General features: G+C 42.1%; 1 protein-coding gene across 1 annotated transcript in view; it reads right to left on the minus strand.

Moving 5' to 3' along the window:
- The window catches only part of LOC133459891 (HMG box transcription factor BBX), a 34,449-nt gene extending 10,229 nt beyond the window's left edge, over positions 1-24,220 (minus strand). The window contains exons 1-10 of the mRNA XM_061740249.1: positions 24,036-24,220; positions 13,969-14,140; positions 13,614-13,868; positions 10,443-10,644; positions 10,294-10,361; positions 9,778-9,865; positions 9,321-9,385; positions 7,391-7,456; positions 730-1,495; positions 519-648 (exon numbers count right to left, since the gene is read on the minus strand). Coding sequence (XP_061596233.1) covers positions 519-648; positions 730-1,495; positions 7,391-7,456; positions 9,321-9,385; positions 9,778-9,865; positions 10,294-10,361; positions 10,443-10,644; positions 13,614-13,868; positions 13,969-14,140; positions 24,036-24,043 — 1,820 coding nt within the window. The 5' untranslated portion in view covers positions 24,044-24,220. The remainder of the gene's footprint in view (positions 1-518; positions 649-729; positions 1,496-7,390; positions 7,457-9,320; positions 9,386-9,777; positions 9,866-10,293; positions 10,362-10,442; positions 10,645-13,613; positions 13,869-13,968; positions 14,141-24,035) is intronic.
- Between the last annotated feature and the right edge of the window lie 301 nt (positions 24,221-24,521).

Consider the following 24,521-nt stretch of genomic DNA (forward strand, 5'->3'; position numbering starts at 1 on the left):
GAAGGCAAATGGCGAAAGGCGAAGTGTCGAGAAAAAGGTTGAAATGTCGAGAAAAAGGTCGAAATGTCGAGAAAAAGGTCGAAATGTCGAGATTAATGTTGAAGTATAATCTCCAGAAAAAAGTCGAAATGTTGAGAAAAAAGTCGAAATGTCGAGAAAAGTCGAAATGTCGAGATTAAAAAGGAAAGGAAAAAGGAAGAAAAAAAAGGAAAAAAAGAAAAAAAAAAGAGAAAAAAAAGAAAAAAGAAGAAAAAAAGGAAAAAAAGGTCAAACATTTTTGAACAAGCTCCAGGGACCCACTAGGGCGGCGCTAAAGAGCCGCATGCGGCTCTAGAGCCGCGGGTTGCCGACCCCTGGTGTAAATGATGGTATTTTTCAAAACGTAAAGGGGGAAATATCCGTTTTTGTAAATAACTGGCTATGTGTAAACGTGACCTAAAACTACAGTTACATTACATAGCAGGTGTGTTTCAGGTGTGTTTGCATGCTTGAGCAGAACATGAGTTAACAAGACAAACCCCTGTGAAGACTCGTCTTTGGACTTGGACTTCTTCAGTTTTTTGGGATTAATTGGTCCCATGTGGGGGGTCATCCAGCCATCATGAGTCCAGTTTGCATCCTCAAACGCTCGGAAAGCTCCTCTTTTACCTGCAGACATGAGTATAAGTCAGATAAGAAAATTGGGACTTATTCCACACAGATCAAATGAGAGTGTGACTGGACCGGTACCTCGGTCGATGTTGGCTCTCAGTGACGTCAGCATCCCCTCAGAGACCAGGGTTTTGTACAAGGCACCCTTGCAGCTGCGTTCGGATTTTCTGGCGCCTCGATTTTCCATGTCACTCGCTCGCTCTTTTCCCTTGTCTTCCTCTTTGAGCTTGGCAGGTGAATGGCTACGGTGGGGGTGAGGGGGCTCTGGAGCGGACTCGTGGACGTCGGTGGTTTCCACATCCGCAGCTTCAGCCTCAGTGTCAGGGATTCCATCAGTCGCCTCGTCCATCATCTCTACAGCCGACGAAGCCTTCTCCCCATCGCTCTCATCCCTCTCGATGACAAAACTCTTTGCTTTGTTCTTACTCTTCTTCTTGGGTAAACCAGATGTTCCAGCAGGAGCAACGGTGTGGATCTTCTTCTTAGCCATCCAGGTTCCTGTGGCCACTGCCTCGATGGTACTGTTGATGCTGTCCATGCTCGGTTCTGAACATTCAGTCTTCATTGCAGGGCTCCAGTCCAAGTCTTTTTTCTTGCTCTTCTTTTTGACACGTGGACTGTGGCTGCTGTGGTCTGAGGGAATGGCATCGGAGGAGGTAGAAGTGACAGGTGGAGGAGAAGGAAAGAGAGATGATGTGTGCGTGGAGGGAGGATGGAGCTCAGGATCAGAGCTCTCCTCCTTCATCTCTGGCTTCATGCTTGTTTGGAGAGAAGCTGGAGAGGAGCTGTCCTCAGGCTTAGATACAACTGCATCCATTATTCCAGCTTCAGACGCCAAACACATCTACACAAGCACCAGGGAGAAAAAAATATATTTATATATCACACATGAATATAAAATAATAGTCAATGGCTGTTATAATATTAGTGGATAAAGGTACCTTTAAGTGCCTTTTTCCCCTTCATGAATATAATGAAAATATAAATCCTTTCATTCATTCTTATCTTTATTTTTCACCAGTATTCCCATTAGGGTTAAAAACTCTGATTTGAATTGTTCCTTCAGAAAACTTTGAACACTGGTTCCTGCAGTTTATTGTATTGTGGAACAGCTGAGCACTCCTCCTGGTGGCTGCACTGCAGCTCTGCAGGCCCATTTATTGATAACCTTTCATTCAATCTTCGCTAGTTAGGAACAAAAATAAGTCATCCTGAATAAGCAGACAATTTTGTTGGGAGACCCCAGACAGGTAAACATCATTACAGGGCTCCAAAAGCATTAACTTGCAGTTTATGCCATAAAAGTAATCTGATCTTCATCTAAGTTACAGTAACAGATAACAACATGTATTTGAGCTGATAAGACACCGACTATTATAATTTGTGCTTTGTTGAATGCACTCATTAAGCATTCACAGTGCTGGGCGATAATTTAAGTGAGTTATAATTATTATTTCAATTAAAACTAGGTGTAGTCAGACATTTCCACACCTGGATTTCAGTTAATGAAATGAGTTAGGGGTGTGATTTAGAGCAGTGTCTCCCAACCTGGGGTCCGGGCCCCCCCTGGGGGGGCGCCAGAGATCTCTGGGGGGGCGCGAAACTTCTTTGAGGATATGCAGTTGTAAAAATTATATTTGCACATGTTAAATAAATAAAAAAATCATAATAACACACCTAATGGAGTACAGTCATCCAAGTCTGTATAAACCCGCTTAGAAATATATTTTGGTCATTTTAAAATAGTTATTTATCAGGATAAAAACTTAAAAACGTATTATTATATAATTATTCAACATTTAATCTTACTACTACTCCGACAGGTTGTTAAAGGAAAAATGTTAAAAAATGTTGCTCTCATATTAAAAGAGACATTTTTCAGAAATTATTTTATGTCCTTGCAATAATTTTTTGTGCGTATTTTATACATTGGTGACACAAAAGGAAGGTGACAAAAACAAAGTACAGGGTAAACCAAAGAGAAATGTATCAAAAAAACATAATGTTCATTTTTACAATTAAAGGTTTGTAACAAATCACTTTACTCTTTTGCTGCTAGTACGTACGGGTCGGGGGCCCGGCTGGTCTTAGACACAAGTAGGGGGGGCTCCAAGGAAAAAAGGTTGGGAACCACTGATTTAGAGCTACTCTCTCTAGTGATAATGATGACTCAACAAGGAATCTTCAATGAAATCAAGAATAACCTACAAACAGCAGCTAAAGGTTTGAAGACATCAACATCCTTGTTCATGAGTCCACCTCCATACAGAAGTTACAGAACAGGCAGGATTAACATGGAGAGAGACTAAGATAATCTTGGAAACCCACAGCCCAACTGAGTAAATGTTTTATGGACTAATGAAACCAAAGTTAAATTGTTCAAGAAAAATACTCAAATCCATGAATGGTGTAAAGAGGACATAGCTTACATCAAAACATCACCCCACAGGTGAAACATGGAGGAAACATCATGATTTAGGCTTGCTGCTTCAGAGCATGGACCACTTGTGTTTATAGAGGAGAAAATGAATTCCCAGGTTTACCAAGACCAGGATAAGGTCAAGGTGTCTTAGTACAGGTTCTGGAGTGGTCCAGTTAGGGTCCAGACTTGAACCCCAGAGAGATGCTCTCCAGAGGAACGTTAATACCAGACATCAAACAAATGTGTCTGAGATGAAGCAGTTCTGGAAAGAGGAATGAATGTTGTGCAGCTCTGATCCAGAGATACTGAAGATGTTGTGGTGATTATGGATCAGTGAATGTTTGATAACTCGCCTCATGGTTCATATGGTCCCTGTGCAGGACACTAAACCCTAAAATGCATTTTGTAATGTAAAGTGTTTTGGTGGTCAACAAGATAATAAAATAAAAAATTGTTCAAACAGTCACTACCTTGATGAAGTCACTGCTGCCAAATCAGTTTCAAACAGCAAATAACTCCAAAGTTTCACAAACTTTTCCTCCAGCACTGTGAATGTTTAACGCGTGTTATATGAAGATAGTTTGGTTTTGGTTTAGTTTATTTAGCACATACAATAAAAAATAACATCACACAAATAAGTGCAGTTAAAAGAAACTGTGCAGGGAGGAGCGAGCAAGCCAGAGGTTTATGGCTTGTTAAGGCCTTGAGAAAAGACCTTGAGAAAGCAGAGACGGGGTTCCCAGAGAGAAGCTATAGTACTGTATGAAGAAGTCTACAGAGAAGTACTTAGAGTGAACAGTCCACAGCAACAGAGTGTTGAGAAGCATGTGCATGCGGGTTGAAACGGGTGGAGAAGTGTCAGGGAATGTGTGATGAAAGAATGAAAGACTGAAAGACAGGTGTACAAGACAGTGGTGAGACCAGTGATGTTGTATGGTTTAAAAACCACTACACCAAGGACAAGACAGGAAGCACAGTTGGAAGATCTGAGGTTAAAATGTCCTCTTTGGGAGGGATGGGGATGGATAGGAGCAAGAAAGAGAACAGGAAAGGGACAGCACATGTAAGATGTTTTGGAGAGAAACTCAGAGGCCAGACTGAGATGGTTTGGACATGTACAGTCAGTCAGTCAATCAAATCTTTATTGTCACATCATATTACTGAGTAACATGGGTAACAATGTTGTTTGTGCAGGCTCATCATTGCAGTTAAAAAGATAGAGACATAAAAACAAAGTGCATAGTGCATGAATAATCTACATAAAACAGTACGTGGAATAAAAAGATAGAAAAATAATAAATAGTCTTGACTTGGGCCTGTGTGTATAATACAAAAAATCTCTATTAGCAAGAGACACGTTCAGCTCAGCCTCAGTCAGAGGAGGGATAGTGAATATATCCGTCGAAGGATGATGAGGTAAGATGTGCCGGGAGGGAGGTCTAGAGGAAGACTAGAGAGAAGATTTATGGATGTAGTGAAGGAGTACAGGAAGTTAGTAAGTGTGAGAGAAGAGGATGCAGAGGATAGGGATAGATGGAGACTCGCTGTGGAGACTCCTGCAGGGAACAACCCAGAGGAAAAGAAGAACAATGGTTAGTCATTCCTAAAAGGGCCCTCTTCCATTGGCGGATACCCCAATCAACACAAAGAACTAACGCGGGGTCGTGGGTCGTGGGTCGTGGGACGGGTTTGTTGATCATGAAACCCGAATACAGCCCACCAGGGGAGGTTTTTTATTATTTATTCATTTATTATTATTTCATGAAATGAGGAAACACCTAATGCGAGTAACAACAGCACATCACAGGTAGGAGCTATATTTACAAGATGAGTAACGGGGAAGGCGAGGAGATCCGCGAGCTGCTCAGCCTTGGAGCTGAGGATGCCATAAACCGGCGTATGTCCACAACCACAAAAGATGGTCCATTTTTTGAACAATTGGACACAAAGATGACAAACAGGAGCTTTGCAAGAAGAAAAACCTTGCCCAAAAAAAAAAACAGTCATCCTGATGTTCGTCCATCCTTGTTTTCATAAATCCACCTGTCTGACGGCGTATAAATCTTGCTGGTGTAGGGATAATACATCATTCTACACGTCCACACAGGTTACATTATGTTTCACGGATAACGCCTCCCGACTCGCCTTCAGGCCCGAGGTGACAAGTGACACGCCTTGCGTTTATATTACCAATGTGCGTTAAACACACATTGATCATCCAGCAATAACAGTGGGATCCGATCTAAAAACGCCTCACATCTAAGCCTCTACGAGGACACTCGTAGATTTTAGTACTTTAATGTTTAGGTGCTGCCTTTGACAGCTGAAATTACAATTTATTGAAATGTCTTGGTATCCCTGGCACAGCTTTGAAAAAAGGTTTCATACTTTTTTAACACATCTTTTAGATAAGTTATTGGCAATTCACAATCCTCTACTGAGAGGTTGACTCAATTTTGGGTCCTCTTTTATTTTTAGGAAGGTCCACTTCTATGCTAATGGCACATTGCTGTACCTTCCCTTTCTTTCAGACCACATAAGGATTCTCATGTCCAGAAAGGGGGCTGCTGGACCTACATAAATGAAAAAGGGAGGGTAAACTGTTCTTATTATGACTCCTGCACACTGGATCGTAGTTGGTTTCCATAGCTATTTTAATGATAACTTTCTCTCCCCTTGCCCATAAACACGTCCCAAACCTGCTTTTGTCTGAACCTGGTCATAATCTGAGGTCTTCACCCAGGGAACTGTCTACAGTGATTCCATCTTCTCTGAGACACGGCCCGCTCTTTCTGATGTCCTTGGATGTTTAACTCCTTCCTAATGAGGCCTATTTTTAAGTTTCCTGCTTGAAAACGACATATCTAATTTAACAAGATGTATTTGAGAACATTTGGAAGACCACAGGATGAAGATGGAGAGGACCAGGACTTTAGAGCGCCAACTCAGGAGATTCATTTTCAAGCTCATCATCATCTTCCAAGTCCTTTTTAAAGAAATGACTACAAGAAGGACTGACCTACAGGTCTGAATGTTAATTTGCTGACTGTCATAGTTTTTACATATCTTTTAGAGTTTTGAATTTTATCTAAATTTTGTCTTCTCCTGAAATTCATGCGTTTATTTTATTTATTAAACATTGCCACTGTATATATAAAATGGCCCTCATCATCATCCCCCTCTCGGCTTCATAACTGGCAACGATGTCATTTTTTTCAACTAACCCACACTTTAACCTGACCCACATCTGCACACAGAAGAGACGGCAGCTGTTGTTCCAGCAGGAAGCTAACTGTGCTGTTTGGAACATAAACACATGGTGCTACTGGCGTTTTTCAATCTTTAATGTGATTCAACAGATATTATTTGTAGTAGCCCTGTCCTGATCCGACTGAAGGACGTGCAGTGACAAGGGAACAGAGAAGGAGGTGCACTTTCATCAGACACTGCTGTGATTAGAAAGTAGATGGTTTCTGTGGCACCTCAACGCTGCCTTATGAAACAATAAATCACAAAAGGAAAAGTCCCTCTGACTGATCCAGTCTACCGGTACTATCACACAGGAAAGCCTCATCAAAGTTCTCACAAAACCAACAAAAGTCAACAAACTGTCAGACTTAGTGCTGCAGTTTCTCAAGTCTTCAATATGATCATGTCCTGGAGCAGTCAAGTGATAAGCAAGACACTCAAAGACGATGAGGATAAATGACACTATGGAAGCTGAAGCTGCCGGACTCACTACATCAGAAGTTAAGGTCATACTTTTCCACTGTTGAAAACCCAGAAAAAATGACATAACGGCTGAGCATTAAAGGAGCATGAGGCAGGATTGAGGCAGGATTTATGAAAAAAAATCGTAAACGTTTTAAGTTTTCTAGTAATAATGTCAGATGAAGCGTTCAAAACCAAAACGAATGAGCCCTCCAGTGTATCTCTCCGTTGCCTTGAACAGGCTGTGTGCTGCAAAATGTGCTGCAGTGCTGGGGCTGAGTTTCCCGCGCTGTCCTGCGGATGTGACGTCAAATGACGCTGCATGCGCGTTCTCCCCGTTCTCCCGTGCCGGCTTCACTGTTGGCTGCAGTACCCCCGACGGCCGTCGTGGTGAAGGGTGAGGCTATAGAGTCTCATTTCTTAAAAAGGAGCCTCATGCTCCTTTAAACATTTATATACACAGTAGAGACCGAAAGTTTTACGCACGCACGCAATTGATGTTTAATTCAGGAAAATAAAAGACAGATGTAACCTCCCCCCCGTCTTTTTGTCACGTGTCATAATTCATGTTTGAGTTCTTTGGAAGTTTAAGGAGAACTTCCTTACCTCTGCGAGCTGGAAGAGAGCAGACTGTCCGCACGGTTTCCCGTCAGCAAGCGTCGACAGCGGCACCTGTGAACACACCACAGCTCTGTCACCTGTTGTTGGTGAAGTTCTTACATTTCGGCACAGGACCTACTTGTAACAAAACATTTGTTTCATTTCACGTTTAGAGAGGTGAATCTGGGGCCTCTCACATCAAATACATTCACTTGGGTCTGGCTCTTTCACACTTTTTTGAAGACACCAGGCTGAAACTAGATGCTAACTGCTAACAAAAAGGTCTCTTGTTGTACTCTGAATTTACCGACCCCCCTCCGAGCATGGTCCTGTCTAACTCCTGGAGCTGTTAACTCTAACCAGGTGGAAAACCTTAGGTTATAGCATTTTTATAAATAAAACAGGTAAATGAATGTTCATAACAATTCATGGTTTAAAATGAAAAAAAAAAATAATTCAGGCTTGCTTACTCACGTAAATGTTTTCAATGATTGGGCTTTATGAGAGAACCATAGCATTTTAAAGTTTTATAAATCAAAATGTTTATAAATAAGATTTGTGTATTTTACAAAAGAGTTTTTTGGCAGATGGACGTGTGTGACACCTCGACATGGACACCTTAAAGGCAGCTCATGGGACTATTATCATCATGATGATAGTCATTTTCCCTTTAAGGTGGAGGATTTCTGAGTCATTAATAGCATCCACAGCTAGGCTACGATGGCTATTATTAGGAAAAGAATAGTCGATTACAGGAATAAGGTAGTGCGTAGGCCTACGGTACTGCATGTCCCGCAGACGTCAATGAGGCAGGCTGAGTGTCTCGGTCATTACGGATCATCTTGATATGACAACATGGAGGATGGTTTTGGATCGGGCTTCCTGACACTTCGTGGACTCAACTACATCACACCTCTAATGTAGGAGTAGGTGGATAAGAGTGTGACGTTCTCATGGATTTAACAATAAAATGATCAACAGTAGCAGCACTCAGAGCGTCCTTTTAACCGTATCCAGGTTCTTTAAAATCTGTTTCTCATTTCTGCACACACACACTCCTGAACTGCAGGGCATGTGAGTCTTTACTGGAGCAGAGTGTGAGGGAGTGATTGAGTGAGAGAGAGAGAGAGAGTTTTTAGTGTGCAAGTTTTTCACTAGAGCAGTGTGAAACTCACATTTAACTTTATTTTCCCACTTGGCAAACTGTTCCAGGCAGACTAATATTTAGGCTGTGGAGAACACAGTATCGTTTCTGGGTTGCACAAAATAAACATCGTTTGCATTGTGATCAGACAGAGCTAGAGAATGACTCCACTGGATACGTTTTTAGTGTCTCTTCTCCTTTTTTTACCTCAGTATCCTAAAAACAGTGTACAGATCTAAGTTTGTCTGAACATCGAGGATGTACCAATCAGGATGTTTTTATGTCACGTCACTGAAGATCCCAGCCGTGTACAGAACGAAGGAAAGAGCGTGCCTGACTCACTACCAGACGTCTTCTCATAACACTACTTTCTTTTGTCTTGGAAACCTTCCCTCCTCCAAAGGGGGAGTGGCGGGAACAGCCTGTGAACCACTGGTACAACAGTGCGAGAGAGAACTGCACCTGAGGCTGGGAGCAGGTCTCTAGTGTGAGGTTGTCACTAGAACGTGAGAGTATTTCACTACAACACGTTTTCAGTGTGGAGTGTTATCGTTTCACGTGTGCACATGACAGGAACACTTTCAGTTGTGCTCATGAAAACCTTCCACTGAGAGGCCTGTGTGTGTGTTTATAAATGGTGTTATGAGGGACACAGTTCTCAGATTAGGGTCCTTTAAAAAGTGACAGGAATGTTTTAGCCAGAAGGTGGTGCCAGAACAGCTCTGCAAATGACTTGGAACGTGAAGTGGTTAATCTGAGCATTTCCTCGTCTCCTTCATGGTCTGCTCGTACTTCTTCCACCGAGGGAAGGGCAGACGTGACCCTGCTCTCAGTAATGTCAGGGACTCCGTCTGGGACTGTCCGAGATGAACTCCATGAATGTCAACGGTGTGAGCATAAACAAGTCAGTGCTGCAGTAAATCTTTGTTCAAAACACTAACTTCAGGGGAAACAGTTTTCATTTGAAATGAGTAAAAGCACCAAAGATAAAAGTCACATCAGACCTTTACACTATTTAAATGAAGATCCAAGTTCATTTAAATGTTCCAGGTGGTAAAAGGAGGATCTAATATTGATGAGCAGATTAATCATTTGAAACATATTTAGTAGTATTTGTGGATTATACCTTCTAGTAATAAAATAAAATCTGAAAACAAAGTGGTCAATTCAGGCTGAGCACATTATCAAGATCTGAGGGACAGATTTCTCCAGAATCTAATCCATCCACATTGATGACGTGGAGAAGGACAGATGGACTGAGAACCCACCTCTTCCTTATCCTCTGGAGAATGGCTTCCTTCATTGGCTATTTCAGGTAAACTGGCTTTAGAAGGGATCTAGAAAAGAAACAGAACTGTGGTTAGTTAGTCTATAAAACATTAACTGTTAAAAATCAAAAACATCTGGGAATAAATGTTTGATAGCACAAAAGATAAGTTACTAAAAAGGTCCCGTATTCTGCTTTTCTCACCTTTTAAAGGATTAAATACATGTTAAACTTTCACATACGTCTAGTTGGGGTTCAGGGGTGCATGATCAATTACAATAAATAAAAGTTTTTTCAAATTTTTCAAAATAACTGTCTGCTCACACAAGCATTAATCCATCTGCAGAATGGTCTTTTAATCTCAATCACAGATCATTCTGTCCATGCATCCCCACATGGAGTCCACCACGGCGCCTCCAGACCAGTAACAGTTCAATTAAAGACGTCCTCCTGTCCTCAAAGTTGGATGATACAGGACTTTTAAGGACAGAAACCTACCTCTCTGTTTGTGAGGGCGTGTTCACCAGCTAACAGCAGCATGCTCAGGCCTCCCATCTTTGTAGGATCTGACAACAAATGAGGCCAGTTACAAAGTAATCCAACACTTCATCCTGGTACTACGATCTGAAGTCGTTTACTGTACACACCGGCCATGGCAAAGTTCAGCTGTGGCAAGCTGTCGCTTTTGGGCACTTTTTTGGCAGTGGAGTCCTTGGATGAGTTGCAAGGGAAGGACAAGAGTTTTTTGCGGGGATTGCTGACCAGCGGACAGGAAGGGCTCTTTACTGGCTTGCTAGTGGTGGGACACCACTTGTAGCCTGGGTTTGCCTTCATGAAAGCATCCTTGTACTGGAAGAACATACAGAAGTGATTTGGGGTTAATCTGAATCACAGTAACGGACAGATGATATCCTTCTGCTGAAAACACACACACTGTTATCATTTCTTGTGTCTTTTTCGAACACGTCCAGCTAACATTTACAGGTGGAGGAACAAATAAGTGAACGCAGACTAATTAATTTAACAAAGCTTTTTGTGGTCATTAGTTTGCACATCTGGAGTCCAATTACAAAGGGAAGCCAGTGTAGAGATTTTACAACTGGATTTATATGGCCAACTCGCCTGGTCTTCGTGAGGACTCGGGTCTCTCGGTCTTAGCGAGGACTCGGGGATCAAGGTTCTGAACTAACTGCAGATGTTTGATGGATGTTTTAGGGAGACCCATGAGAACAGCGTTACTGTAGTCACGTGTACTGAAGATAAAAACGTGGAAACGTTTTTCTAAGTCCTACTGAGACATCAGTCCTTTCATCCTCCACATGTTCTTTAGGTGATACTCTCAGATTTCTGGCTTGGCTAGACGAGGGACTTGGATCACTTAGATCAGGTCACTTTTTGTGGCAAATCAATGGCACAAAAAGGGGTTAACTGTATATACTATTTACTACATGCAGAAGCATCTTTTCAAAATCAAATTGATGTTGGGCCTCAGAGAAAGCAGTCCTTGGAACTCTTGACAAACCCCTGGGCTGGTAGGAATAAAGTAATAGCTAGTTGAGTTATAAGCCGGTACTCGAGGGCCACTGTCCTGCACATTTTAGATGTGTCCGTAGACACGGCTGTGTTGAGCTGACCGTGATGACATAGCCATGACGAGCAGTGTTTACCAGGTGTGTTGAAGCAGGGACACATCTCAAACATGCAGGAGACTGGCTCTCCAGTGGTTGACTTATTGGCACCTCTGTTATGTGCAAACACAAATAAATGTCCAAAGACAGCCACGGATGGTCCAATGTCAGAGAAAAAGTGACTACCTTATTGATCAGAATAAATCCAATATCTTGAAGACTATTTTTGGCCCTCTTTCTCTCTGGTGTTTTATTAAGTTTCCTTAAGGATTAATGAAGTATTTTGGAATTTGAAATGACAACTCCTATTACTCTAAGGGCCTGATTTACTAAAGGTTTGCGTGCGTAAAAACGTGTGCAAACTTGACATCACCCGCAAACCAATGTGCCAGCTGATCTACTAACAGCGTGCAAAGAGGACTGCGTCTCTGAAATGCGCAAAATAGCACACGCTGTTCATTTAGTACTTTCGCCCTGATGAATAATCAATATGGGGCGTACCCGCCAGAGAGCGCTAAATACTGGGAGGGGAAAATGCAAATAGGTTAATTTACCACACGCAATGAGATTTACCAAGCCTGAAAGTAATTGCGCGTATTGTGATTGCGTCTGTATTTAATACGTTCGAAAGGAAGGTGCTAATCTGCTGCTGCTGGTATTGTGGCAAGGAGGCGACATCCAAAATCAAAGAATACGCAGAGAGAGAGTCTTTATTCTGCTGCATGCTATTTTAAAAATGGTTTTATTAAAGGCCACTTTTTCTTTAGTTCTTCGCCTTATATCTTGCCACCTTCTCTTATTGTGCCCCCCTCCACTCGCCCACAAGCAGGCCAAGCCTTTGTGCCAAAACTTTGTATTTTATTGATTACTTATCTTATTGAACGTGAAATCATCCTTCGTAAATTACATTTAATTAAAACCCGTGCTTATTAATCACAAAACACAAAACAGGTTAAACATCATGACCAAATCTGCTCCGACCCGCTGTGTCAGGATCAGCGCAGAGACTGCCGCTTCGCCTGAATTATTATAATAATTATTATAATTATTATGGTTCTGCGTTAAATCGACGGCGTAGCCGACGGCGTAGGGTCGCGGTGTGCGTCGCCGCGACCCTACGCCGTCGGTTCTGCGTTGGTGTGACGCGGAACTATAAATCAGCCAATCAGGGAGCAAGGGGTTGGGGGAGCTGGGTTGATGTTGATCCGCGGACAAAACTTGTTAAGGAGCATCAAACTCACTCTTATCTACGCGGAAATAACGCTAAAATATAAAGAAGGCTTCCCAAAGTGTGATTTATGGTGAAATAGGAAAATTAAGATGTGCAACTCTTCTAAAGGTGAGACATGCAATTAATTGACTTCATGGCGCCAGCCTTGGCTTTTATTATTACGCAAATGTGGAATGTTTGGGTCTGTCTAATTTCGTCAAATTAAATTTGGAGATTCACCGTTCACATTTTTATGTGTATGCGTTGTATGAGAGAGAGATGGAGAGGGCGAGGGAGGGAGAGACGTGGCCTGTACGTCGTTGTTTTTTGTGTTTTTGCAGTTTGGGTGCACAATACACTTGTGTGTGTGTGTATTAAAAAGAGATTTTGCAGTATGTTGTGTAATTGAAACTGGTTTGCTGTGATCGTTGATGGCAAACTCATATTAAGCATTTACATCGCTGGTTATTATGTGCCCCCCAATTAGATCTGTTCTGCCGCCGACTCTGTTTTAACCTCATCTGCCGTTCTTTTTGTCTTATAACTGCATTTATTCTATCGCAGATTTTCTCCGATATTGCGTTTCTTTTGGTAATGTTTAAATTTCTTTGCTGTAGTTCATGAATGTGTTTATTTGCCTCTTCCACTAATATCTCTAACTCCAACTCGTTCAATTTCATTTTGCGCTTGTGACTTGTGACTGTGCTTTCCATCCAGACTCTCCATGACGCAAAGTTTGCGCTCGCAAACCGTAAGACACGCAACACCTCATTTAAATACTGAGGTTTGCACCTGTTATCAATTGCGCACGCAATCTTAGTTGATCACCCGCAAACCACACGCAAACAGCACGCGCAAACTTTTTCAGTGCACACGCAATTTAGTACTCTTTATTTAGGATCTTAGTAAATCGGGCCCTAAGAGTTTAAAGAGTTAAAAGTGACGTCAGCCCCGGGGCAGGGGTCTGAGAGCAGTTTTACCTCCTTGGCCATGTCCGTGTACTTCTGTTTCTCTTTGGGCTCCAGGACAGCCCACCAGTCGGCCAGGATCTTGGTGGCCCCGCGGTTGTCAAGACGAGGGTGCTCCTGCCGCACCAGGGAGCGGTGGCGTTTGCAAAACAGGAGGAAGGCATTCATCGGCCGCCGTGCCCGCTGCTCACTGGAGTCCTCCTCCACTTCCTCTGCTGTGCTTCCACTCTGCACCTGAGGCTCTCGCTCCTGACTGCACGGCACGGGCTGCAGGTCACAAGTTCAGGAGTTTACCTGACAAACTTACACGACAGGCAGAGATATACGCACAGGTGGAGAGGACTGAACGACTACCGGACACACTCACCTTCTCCAGGTCTTCTTCGTCATCTTCCTCCTCCTCTTCAGAGAAATCGAGAGTCTTTTTGGAGAGAAGAGGGTGCCATTGCAGACATTTGCGTTTGGGGCGTTTGCCAGCGATATCCCCTGCAGCAGGTGGCTCCTTGCCCCTTCCTCCACTTTTCATGGTACTACCGCACCTACAACAAAAGCAACAAATCAACCATCAAAAATACGAGCAAGTCTCCAAACGGTATTCTGAAATGTGTTGAGAGTAACATGCACGGTCAGGTGCACTCAGTGGTCAAAGCAGTGGCTCTGTGAGCGAGTACTGCCAGGGAACAACCCCGGTCTGCACCAGCAGATGGATCCACTACGCCTGCTCACAGAGACCCATGCACCATTAGACACTGACGACTGGTCATCTGCCATGACACCCCGGCTACTGGCAACCTTTGTTGAAGAGACATCTGCTCATAAGCAGACGAATAGAGCAGTCATACAGCGGTTTAGTTTATTCTTTCATTCATATCGGAGAGAAAGCTCAAATCTAAGCTGGATCCTCAGGGTCATCTCACAAGGCTGACAGGTCCATCTGTGTTATGTGAAAGGTTTTTATCGTATGCAAAACATAATAAAAATTGCCTGATTGTAGCGGATGTTGGCAGTAAGCAAATACAACCTCTGATGAACAGCAGCATATAACATTTTTCATTGTGTTATTATTATAATTCATTGAACAAAACAGCTGTCGTCTTTGAGTTTGGTATTTTTTGAGATGATGGAGCTGTTGTCTGTCTTTCACATCAGCCAACCGAGGACTCGGAAAGGACTGGAGTCTTGAACTTGAGGGCGTATTCTCAGAAGTTCCACAGTCACACCATTTGACAGCAAGCAAAACTGGCGTCTGCTGTTTTGACACGGTGGCAGGAAGCCCCGATGTGAAGTCTGAAGCACATTGTTTCATTTCTGGTGATAGAGAAAGAGCTTCAGACATTCTGCAGGGCATTTCTTTAATGTGATATCAGTGAACATCGCCATTCCCAAGTGTGTTTGTGTACAAAGTACTACTAAACTGTATTTTGAAGATAATTTCATCTTTGCGTCGCAGTCCGTCATCCTTGAATTGTGAGGTAACGACAGACTCCTTTAGTAGCAACCTGCTAGAATTACATAATAACTCTCAAATAGACCCAGAGTGTACACATTACTGAATTAAAGGGGGAAAAAAAACTGTATTTAGAGCAGCAGGTTTTTATGAGACATCATGAGGCATGAAACTGAGAATTGACTGTAAGTCTTTTCTCCTAAATTGCGGTTATCAGAAGTGAAGTGATCGTAGTTTTCTCAACTAACAGAAGGAGTTTTATTCACTCTGGAGCTGCCATCTTTTACTTCTATCATCAGGGTATCATTTCCTCAGATAAGACCTTTTTGCTATGATAAGATACGTTTGCTTGGCACACTTAGGGCACAGTGACACCAAAAGCATAAAGACCAAGCCTACGAGTTAGAGTTCATCACATTTAGGACTAAAATCAAATATAGCTCCTCCCTTTTGTCATTTATGAAATTAGAGCCAACAATTTTAGCATTAAAGGAAAAGTTCACCACTGTGGTAAATTCATTTACCAGTTTTAGGAAATGAATGAGGGGAGAAAAAAAAAAAGATCAGTCACTTGATTCTGAGCAAATATTCACAAAAAGCATGGAACAGTTTTTAGACTTCTTTGACTAAAACACGGTGGGCGTTCCTGGCCCTCGAGGGCCTGCATGTTTTAGATGTTTCCCTGCTTCATTGCACCGTGATGCAAATGACTGTGTCATTAACAGTCCTATGCAGTGCCTGATGACAAGCTGATAATGAGGGTGTGTTAAAGCAGGGAAACATCCAAAACCTGTAGGAAACTGGCCCTCGAGGACCAGGATTGGACTAAAACAAGCCCAGTTCAAAAGCTGGATCTGTTACATGTTGCATAAGGAGGAGATGTTAATCTATACTTGCATGAATATAAAACCAGGTTCAAGGTTTTACATAGCAGCTACACACAGAAGCTACCTACGGGACTTTATACCTGGCCATTGTTTATGTTGCTGTGTAGTTCCACTACTAAACACTAGGTGGCAGTGTGAGTTCTATTCTGCAGCTCTGAAGCTTGCGGTACACAAAGGGCAACCATCAAAGTTCAGGATTGAATCTCATGTGGAATCATACACTGTATAAAATGATGGACGAAGCATTCGGTCACGTGACCCACTGGTTTATGAAGGGCGGTTTTCATGGAGCGCAGCCAAAGTTGCGGGGGGGGGGGGGGGGTGGGGGCCATGCTGAACTCCGCCGAAATATCTGCAGAGCTGCTGTCAGACATTTGAAGCAGAAAATACCGTTGACCATGTTGACTCAAAAATCAAAAAATAACAGTCGCGTTTAGGATTAATACAGATGGCTGGTTGCTCCGCTAAGTGCAGTAGCACAACGATTAAAGACGAGGACGTAACGGCTAGCCATTGGTTGAGCTAACCGTCAATCATATTAGAAATACTTGTATTACTTTATATAAACTCTACTGGTGTGGTACAAAAAAAATAAAAAATTCACCCCCATACAGTAGATGTCATGGATGTGAGATCAAACGTTCGGGACTAAAAACCTTTTTTTTTTTTTTTTTTAAACCAAGCTGTAAATAAGTTTATTTGTGCTCTAAAGTGGGACATCTTAACATGGAGGTCAATGGAGATTGACTCACTATTGTGGCCGGAGTCTAGCGGTCAGTCGAGGAAATGCAACGAAACTTAGGGTGCTTTCAGACCTGTGGCCCGTTTGTTTTGTTCCGATTCAGGGGCTAAATCGATACAGTTGTTTTGTTTTTCATTTGTGGCGTTTGTGTTTATAAGGTAACCGTCTGTAGCGGTTCAAAGCTGTTAACAAATGCCATGAGCGAACCAACTGTTCTCTCATTGGTCAGAAATGAACGCGCAAGGAGTTTCCTCTTCCGTACCCCGGGATAAACAACAATGGTTATTAGGCCCCTTTCACAGAGAGGGCGCAAAGCGCAGACCGCCGCCGGTTATCCCGTTATTTGTGTATGTGCTACCGCGGCGCAAGAGCGGACCGCTCTGCCGCCGAGCTCGGCAGCGCAAGAGGGCGCCTGCCTGCCCGAATTGAATTTTTTTTAAATTTCACTGTGCCGCGCTGTGACGACATCTTGGTGCGTCCAATAGGAGAGAAGAGAGAAGAGAGAAAAGAGAAGGTTGTGTCTAATAGGAGAGAAGGTGGTGGAGGCTGCGCCGACTCTTCTCCTTGCGCCGCGGTCGCACATACACAATCAATAGAGTTGTGTCGGTTGCTGTGTCGATTATGTTCTCACTCCAAACGCACCGCTCCAGGTCTGGAATGAAAGCGAGCCGAGACCACCTCTCCTAGGCGATCTCGGCTCGCTTGTTTTGTGCCGCATCCGAGCGCGATTGCTGTGTTCACATATACCAAACCAACCGATCTTTAGGGGGAAACGCTCCCTGTTTCGGAACAACTGCTCCAAACGGGACAGGTGAGAAAGCACCCTAAGTTCCACATGAGACTCGACCCAGAAGGTAGATGGTTGGAGCTTGTTTGGAAGAAGCTAAAGTTTCAGTTCCTCAGCTGGTCACTGGGGGCTGTATGTGGTCCTGCCGTTATTGTACGCCGTTGAATGCAGCCGCTAGCACCGGGCTAAAAAAAAAAAACATTGACTGCGACGTAACTGCCCCTGAAAGTTATGTTAAAAGGAACATTGTGTAGTTAAATCAACCCTCTGTGTAATTTTGGATGGTGAAGAGTTTACTTTCGTTAGGGACCAAAACTATTTGAATCTAAAAGGTTTTGCGTGAGAACAGAATGTGCATTTGCAACATTTATGATCATTTACAGGACTGTCTCAGGAAATTAGAATATTGTGATAAAGTTCTTTATTTTCTGTAATGCAATTAAAAAAACAAAAATGTCATACATTCTGGATTCATTACAAATCAACTGAAATATTGCAAGCCTTTTATTATTTTAATATTGCTGATTATGGCTTACAGTTTAAGATTAAGATTCCCAGAATATTCAAATTTTTTGAGATAGGATATTTGAGTTTTCTTAAGCTGTAAACCATGATCAGCAATATTAAAATAATAAAAGGCTTGCAATATTTCAGTTGATTTGTAATGAATCCAGAATGTATGACATTTTTGTTTTTATAATTGCATTACAGAAAATCACAATATTCAAATTTTCTGAGACAGTCCTGTATGTTATGAACTTAAGATGGCAGCAAGTTGAAGAAGATTTTTTATCTTTTTGAAATGTCCAAAGGTTTCCATGTGGGACTTCAAAGTTTGGTGCCAAGGAAAGTAAAAAACACATCTGACTTCTGAGGCACAGTGACTGCAACATGGCCTGAAGTTGTGGGTGGAGACAAAGATGGATGCTGGACAATTCTACTTTGTTCTGGCCTGTGATGTCACAATTTTCTGCCAATCTAATGGGAAAAAAAAGTTGGGACAAAAAAAGTCCAAAATGTTGGGACACTGTGTAAAATGTAAATAAAAACAGAATTTAATCATTCAAAATATCCCTCAATCCAAATGTCATTAACTGCAGAATAAGCCCACAAATCAAATGTTTCAAGTGAGGAAATATAACATTTTAAGAAAATAAGTAAAAGAAGGTAATTATGAATTTGACATCAGTAACATCTCAAAAAGATAGTTTCACGAGGATGTTTACTAGTGTGTATCATCTCCTCTTCTTCCAGCAGTCCAGAAACATCTGGAGCTGAGGAGACCAGTTGATGGAGTTTTAGGAGAGGAATGTTTGTGTCAATCTGTTCTGATACGGGACCAGAGCTGCTTAACACTCCTGGAACTTCTTTAGCCTAGTTTTCATGGTGCTCCAGATGTTTTGCTGCAGACAGACCCGTTCAGCATCTGGATTCTTCTATTATGAAGCCATGCTGTTGTGATGGATGAAGTACAGTATGCGGTTTAACATTGTCTTGCTGAAATCTGCAAGGCCTTCCCTGAAAAAGACATCTAGATGGGAGCAGATGTTGCTGTAAAACCTGTATAAACCCTTTAGCATTGATGTCTCATTTATAGCTGTCAATTCCATAGACACAATGCACCTCCATCCCGTCAAGAGATTTGGGATTTTTGAAATGAGTGCTGCTAACAAGCTGGATGGTTCCTCCTCTGGAGTCCATTCATCTGACCACACAATAGTTTTCCAGTTGACCTCAGAACATTTTAACTGAACTTAAGTCCAGAGATGGTATTTTCGAATAATGTTCACAGCTGTCTTCGTCTTGGATGACAGGGCTTGCCTTTAACCTGCATTTGTGGAGGACATCTGCATTCTTAGAGATTTCTGGAAGTGTTCCTGAGTCCACGCACTGATTTTTATTTTACAATAATGGCCATTTTAATGTTCTGCCTGAGGGCTGGAGATCACAGGTGGACAGCTTGCTGCCATCAAATTCGAAGTCAGTTCATATTTTAAATGAGATGGAAAAAAGGCTCAGTTTTTAACAATGAATATCCTTTATGCATTTTACAGGGAATAAAATATGGGTTAATGAAATTTGCAAATGATTACAGACAGTTTGAATTTAGACTTTATACAACATTCCAAATATGTAGTTTTTGGGGTTGCATCTTCAGACCAAAGCAGCCCGTCAGTGTTGTGTTGTACTTAGTCAGGACTTTAATTGTACAAATAATGTATATGCTCTCAGAAAAACTATTTTCTTGCTTTTTTTCCCTCCACAAAATATCCCCTTTTTTTAATTAATGTGTGAATGGTTTAGTGACTGAAGTCATCAAGACAACAGCCATCTCAGAAGTGTTGTGTTTATGAGTGAAAAGTGAGGATACTTACAAGAGAAAAGGTATGGAAATGCTGTATGAATGATGAGGATGAGTCTGCCACAGCCTTTGTCATACAATGACGATGACCTATAAAATAAAAGACACAAACATGGGCTCTGTACCTGAACATGAGTGAGGAACATGGAACAACACAACAGCTTCAGAATCTGGCAGAACAAAACCCTAAAACCAAAACCCCCGACACCTCGGCCAGAACCGATACCGAGACCAAAACCCGAACGATGCCGAACCACCTCACGCCAACATTCCTGGGTTCAAATGGAGCAGAGGTGACATTGTAGCACATTTCTGAAACTATAAGGTCCTCGTTTTAAGATTTGTTTTTCTGCAAATGTGTATGTTGTCTGTAAAGTCTAAAGTTTGTTTTTTTCCTGGCAACTTTAAGTTTATAAAATGATGATTTGTGAGTTTTTTCTTCATGCTAATTTTGCAAGATCAGGCACTCTGAAACAGAGATTGCTTTCACGCAAGTATGAGATCTGGCGTGGCCCTAATTCGATCGTATGCTCAAACATTTAGCCTTCTAACTGCAATATTTTCTTGATACTTTGCAAAATTATAAAAGTAACAAAGCAAAATATTATTTTTTGAGTTTACAAAGTCCGAGTTTTTCTTTTTAAATATATGATGTTATAATGTGAGAATGTTTTTATTGCTAATTTGAGTCTCTACAGTTACCCATTTGGGTTTCACACGTATTTGCGAGTTTAAAGTAATATATTCAGAGGTTTTTCTTTTTTTATTGACTAATTTGAAGATAAAAAAAAAGTGTTTCTGTTCTTGATTTCTGGTATTTTTTGAATTTTATAGGTATTGTAAATGGCATTTTTGGCAAGTATTTGAATTTATAAAACAGGTCAATATTTCTCAGTTCTTTTTTTTGTAAATAGGCAAGTTCATGAAGTCAGACATGCAAAGTTGTTTTTGAAAGAATTCAAGCCCGTCTCTGCCATGTAGGATTTTCTTTCGCTCAGAAGGTCTTAATACGTTCTCATGACAAAGAAGTCTTAGCAAAGCATATATGAGCTAGCTAGATTTACTTTTCAAGCTAAACTTGAATGTAAACTTTAGCTTTAGCTTCAAGTATTATTGAATAATACATCACCACTGATCACTTTTCAATTAATTGAAAATATATGTATGGGCTGTAAATCGTAGGAAAGACGCCACAGTCCCCCTAGTGGCCAAAGCGAGGTAGTACAGCTCAGAACCTGCACGTTGCCATCAAACCTAAACCTGTTGCTGAGAAGTGTGCAGTAGCCCAGAACCACTGAAGCAGGTTTGTTAGTCCAAAGAAACAGCTGGATAGCTACTCTGTTAACCAATGTTCGCCAGCAAAGACGATACCCTGAAATCCACCCACAAGGCGATATTCACCAAACAAATTAGGTCAATTACTCTCCAAAACACCTCAAGAGGAGAAGTTCCGTGACTACATCCGAGAATATGAAGTGTCCTACAGGAATTATGAATTAATTAACATTCGGGGATTAATAAAGTATGTTGAATTGAACTGAATTACCACCTGAAAAACATTGTTAGAATTAAGGGGTTTCTGTCTAAACAAGACATGGAAAGACGTATTCATGCATTCATTTTCAGTAGGTTAGATTGTTGCAATGGCATCTTTACAGGCCTTAACAAGAAATCAATCAGGCAGCTGCAGCTGATCCAGAACTGCCGCCAGAGTCCTTACAAACACCAGGAAACTGGACCACATTACAACAGTCATGAAATCAAAGGATAGAGTTTAAAATCTTACTGCTGGTCTACAAAGCACTGAATGGTCTTGGACCAAAATACATGCTTGATCTGTTAGTTCCTATGAAGCTCCCAGACCCCTGAGGTTCATCTGGATCTGGTTTGTTGTGGTTCCCAAGAACAAGAACCAAGCAAGGTGAGGCAGCGTTCAGTTATTCTGCTCCTCACCGGTGGAACAAACTTCCTGTAGACCTGAGGTCTGCTCAAACTGTAGATCCTTTAAATCAGGGCTAAAAACATTACTGTTTACTCAAGCGTACTCCTAAATTAAATACTTACGGTACCTGTGGAATCTACTGCCCATACTTTTTAACAACTTGTGCTGTTTATTATTTTACTTCTTTTCTTATCATATTATTAGTTATTTATTGTTTAATGGTGTCTTGCCGCTTTTAATGTTGATGTAAAGCACGTTGAATTACCGTGTGTTGAATTGTGCTATACAAATAAACTTGCCTTGATTTGCTAAATAAAAACCACAAAGGAGTTTGCATTATTTTGGGTAACTTATTGCTGCAAAAAAGGTGAAATCATAAAGGACTTTGAATTACCTTGTGTTGAATTGTGCTGTACAAATAAACTTGCCTTGCTAAATAAAAACCACAAAGGAGTTTGCATTATTTTGGGTAACTTATTGCTGCAAAAAAGACGAGATTTAGCAATTTGAATTACCGGTACCTTGTGTTGAATTGTGCTATACAAATAAACTTGCCTTGCCTTGGCTTGCTTAATAAAAACCACAAAGGAGTTTGCATTATTTTGGGTAACCTATTGCTGCAAAAAAGGTGAGATCATGAAGCACTTTGAACTACCTTGTGTTGAATTGTGCTATACAAATAAACTTGCCTTGCCTTGCTAAATAAAAACCACAAAGGAGTTTGCATTATTTGGGTACATTATTTTTAATTTGGCTCTACTTACTTTACTGTTTATCAGTATTACTCTTAAATGTATGTTTTTATCATTTTAGGTCCGTGCAGCCTGCTTAATTGTTTTTTTTAAATGTTTTTGTGGTCGTTTTTTTTATTGTATGACTGCACTGTACTGTATTTTTATGTTCAGGACCCCAGGAAGACTAGAGGCACATTTGTGTGCTTCTAATGGGGATCCTTAAATAAACTAAACTAAACTTATTGCTGCAAAAAAGATGAGATTTGCCACTTTGAATTACCTTGTGTTGAATTGTGCTATACAAATAAACTTGCTTTGCCTTACCAAATAAAAACCACAAAGGAGTTTGCATTATTTGGGTAACCTATTGCTGCAAAAAGGTGAGATCATAAAGCACTTTGAACTACCTTGTGTTGAATTGTGCTATACGATAAACTTGCCTTGCCAGATAAAAACCACAAAGGAGTTTGAATTATTTTGGGTAACTTATTGCTGCAAAAACATGAGATCATAAAGCACTTTGAATTACTTTGTGTTGAATTGTGCTATACAAATAAACTTGCCTTGAATGAGTGGACTTACAGATGCATGGATTCACCCCACGAGGGGACACGAGCTAATGGAAATGGAGAGTTGGGAGTTTAAACTTCCCCATCACACTTGAGTTGTACTAACACCCACCCCCCCACCAAACACAAAACCAAAGCCCCACAACCTCCCCAGGTGGACGAGGGGCACCAGTCCTGCGTGTCAGCACACACTTGATCTGAGAGCAAAATGTCGATGAGTGAATGAGAGTCCATCTTGCCTCGGTGTGAGGAGAACAGCCTGAGGTGTGTGTGTCCCCCGCCGGGGGGGAGGCAGATCCACCGGGGCTGCTGCTGCCTCCATACTGGTTTCCTGCGGATCCCAGCAGCCGGACTGGGACTCCAGCAGCTAGTTAGCTGCTAGCCCCGCTGACTGCCAGCGTTTTCAGGGGCTTTTTATGCATTTTTCTGCTTCAGCAGGGGCTGTTTTCACCGACATCTGGGGGCAGCCGGCTGCAGACCAGCCGTGTTTGTGCCCCCGTGAAGCGGCGGCTTCGTGGGGAAGGGGGGGCTGCGAGGATGGACGGAGGTCGAGCCACCAAACACTCTGACATTTTCACTCAAGGCTGATTTATGCTTCTGCGTTACACCGACGCAGGCCTACGGCGTAGGGTACGCGGCGACGCGCAACGTTCCCCACGCCGTAGGCTTTAAGGCTGATTTATGGTACCGCGTTACAACGCGTAGCCTACGCCGTAACCTACGGCGTAGGGCTCTGCGTCGATTTAACGCGGAACCATAATTCAGGCTTTCCGAGGAAAATTACACGACTTGCTCCGTTTGCATCGTGGTGACAGTGACGGGACACGAGTGTGGAGCTGCTCGGGGGAGACGTGGGGGACACACGGGGACGCGGAGAGGAGCAGCAGCGGCGGACATCATGTCCAAACAGCGATGATCATAATAACAGTCTGGAGCGAAGCTGCTGCCACACCGCGGGGTTTACCTCCACATCCATCAAAGCTCTCGTTCCCTGTCAGGAAGTATCAACCTCCGCTGTAGTTTTCAGGAACCAGGAGGGGGCCTCTCATCATCGGAGCCTGTCCGCCGTTTTAACTTATTAACACATGATAACAGTTCAGCACTTGCTGTACTGAGAAGAACTGCTGCTGTCAAAGTCCGCCAGCGGCACGCCGCCGAGCCGGAAGTGGGATCCGTGTCACCAAAATAAGAGCCAAACACCTCCTTGTGGAGACACTTAATAAGAATAATGATATCCAGTACTCGAGTTGAGGGGGGATGAGGGGGGATGGCATCCCCCCTGAAATAAAAAACGGTCAAAATCATCCCCCCTGTAAAACTGCCATCCCTCCTTTCCATCCCTTATGTTATTTCATCAATGAATGTGGTTTTACTGCTATTTCAACATTTAGAGTCATCCCCAGAAAAATTACACCAGAAAAATAACTTATTTTACTATTTTTACCCGTTT

This window comes from Cololabis saira, chromosome 14 (genome assembly GCF_033807715.1).
Source record: "Cololabis saira isolate AMF1-May2022 chromosome 14, fColSai1.1, whole genome shotgun sequence".
In the NCBI taxonomy this organism is placed as follows: Eukaryota; Metazoa; Chordata; class Actinopteri; order Beloniformes; family Belonidae; genus Cololabis; species Cololabis saira.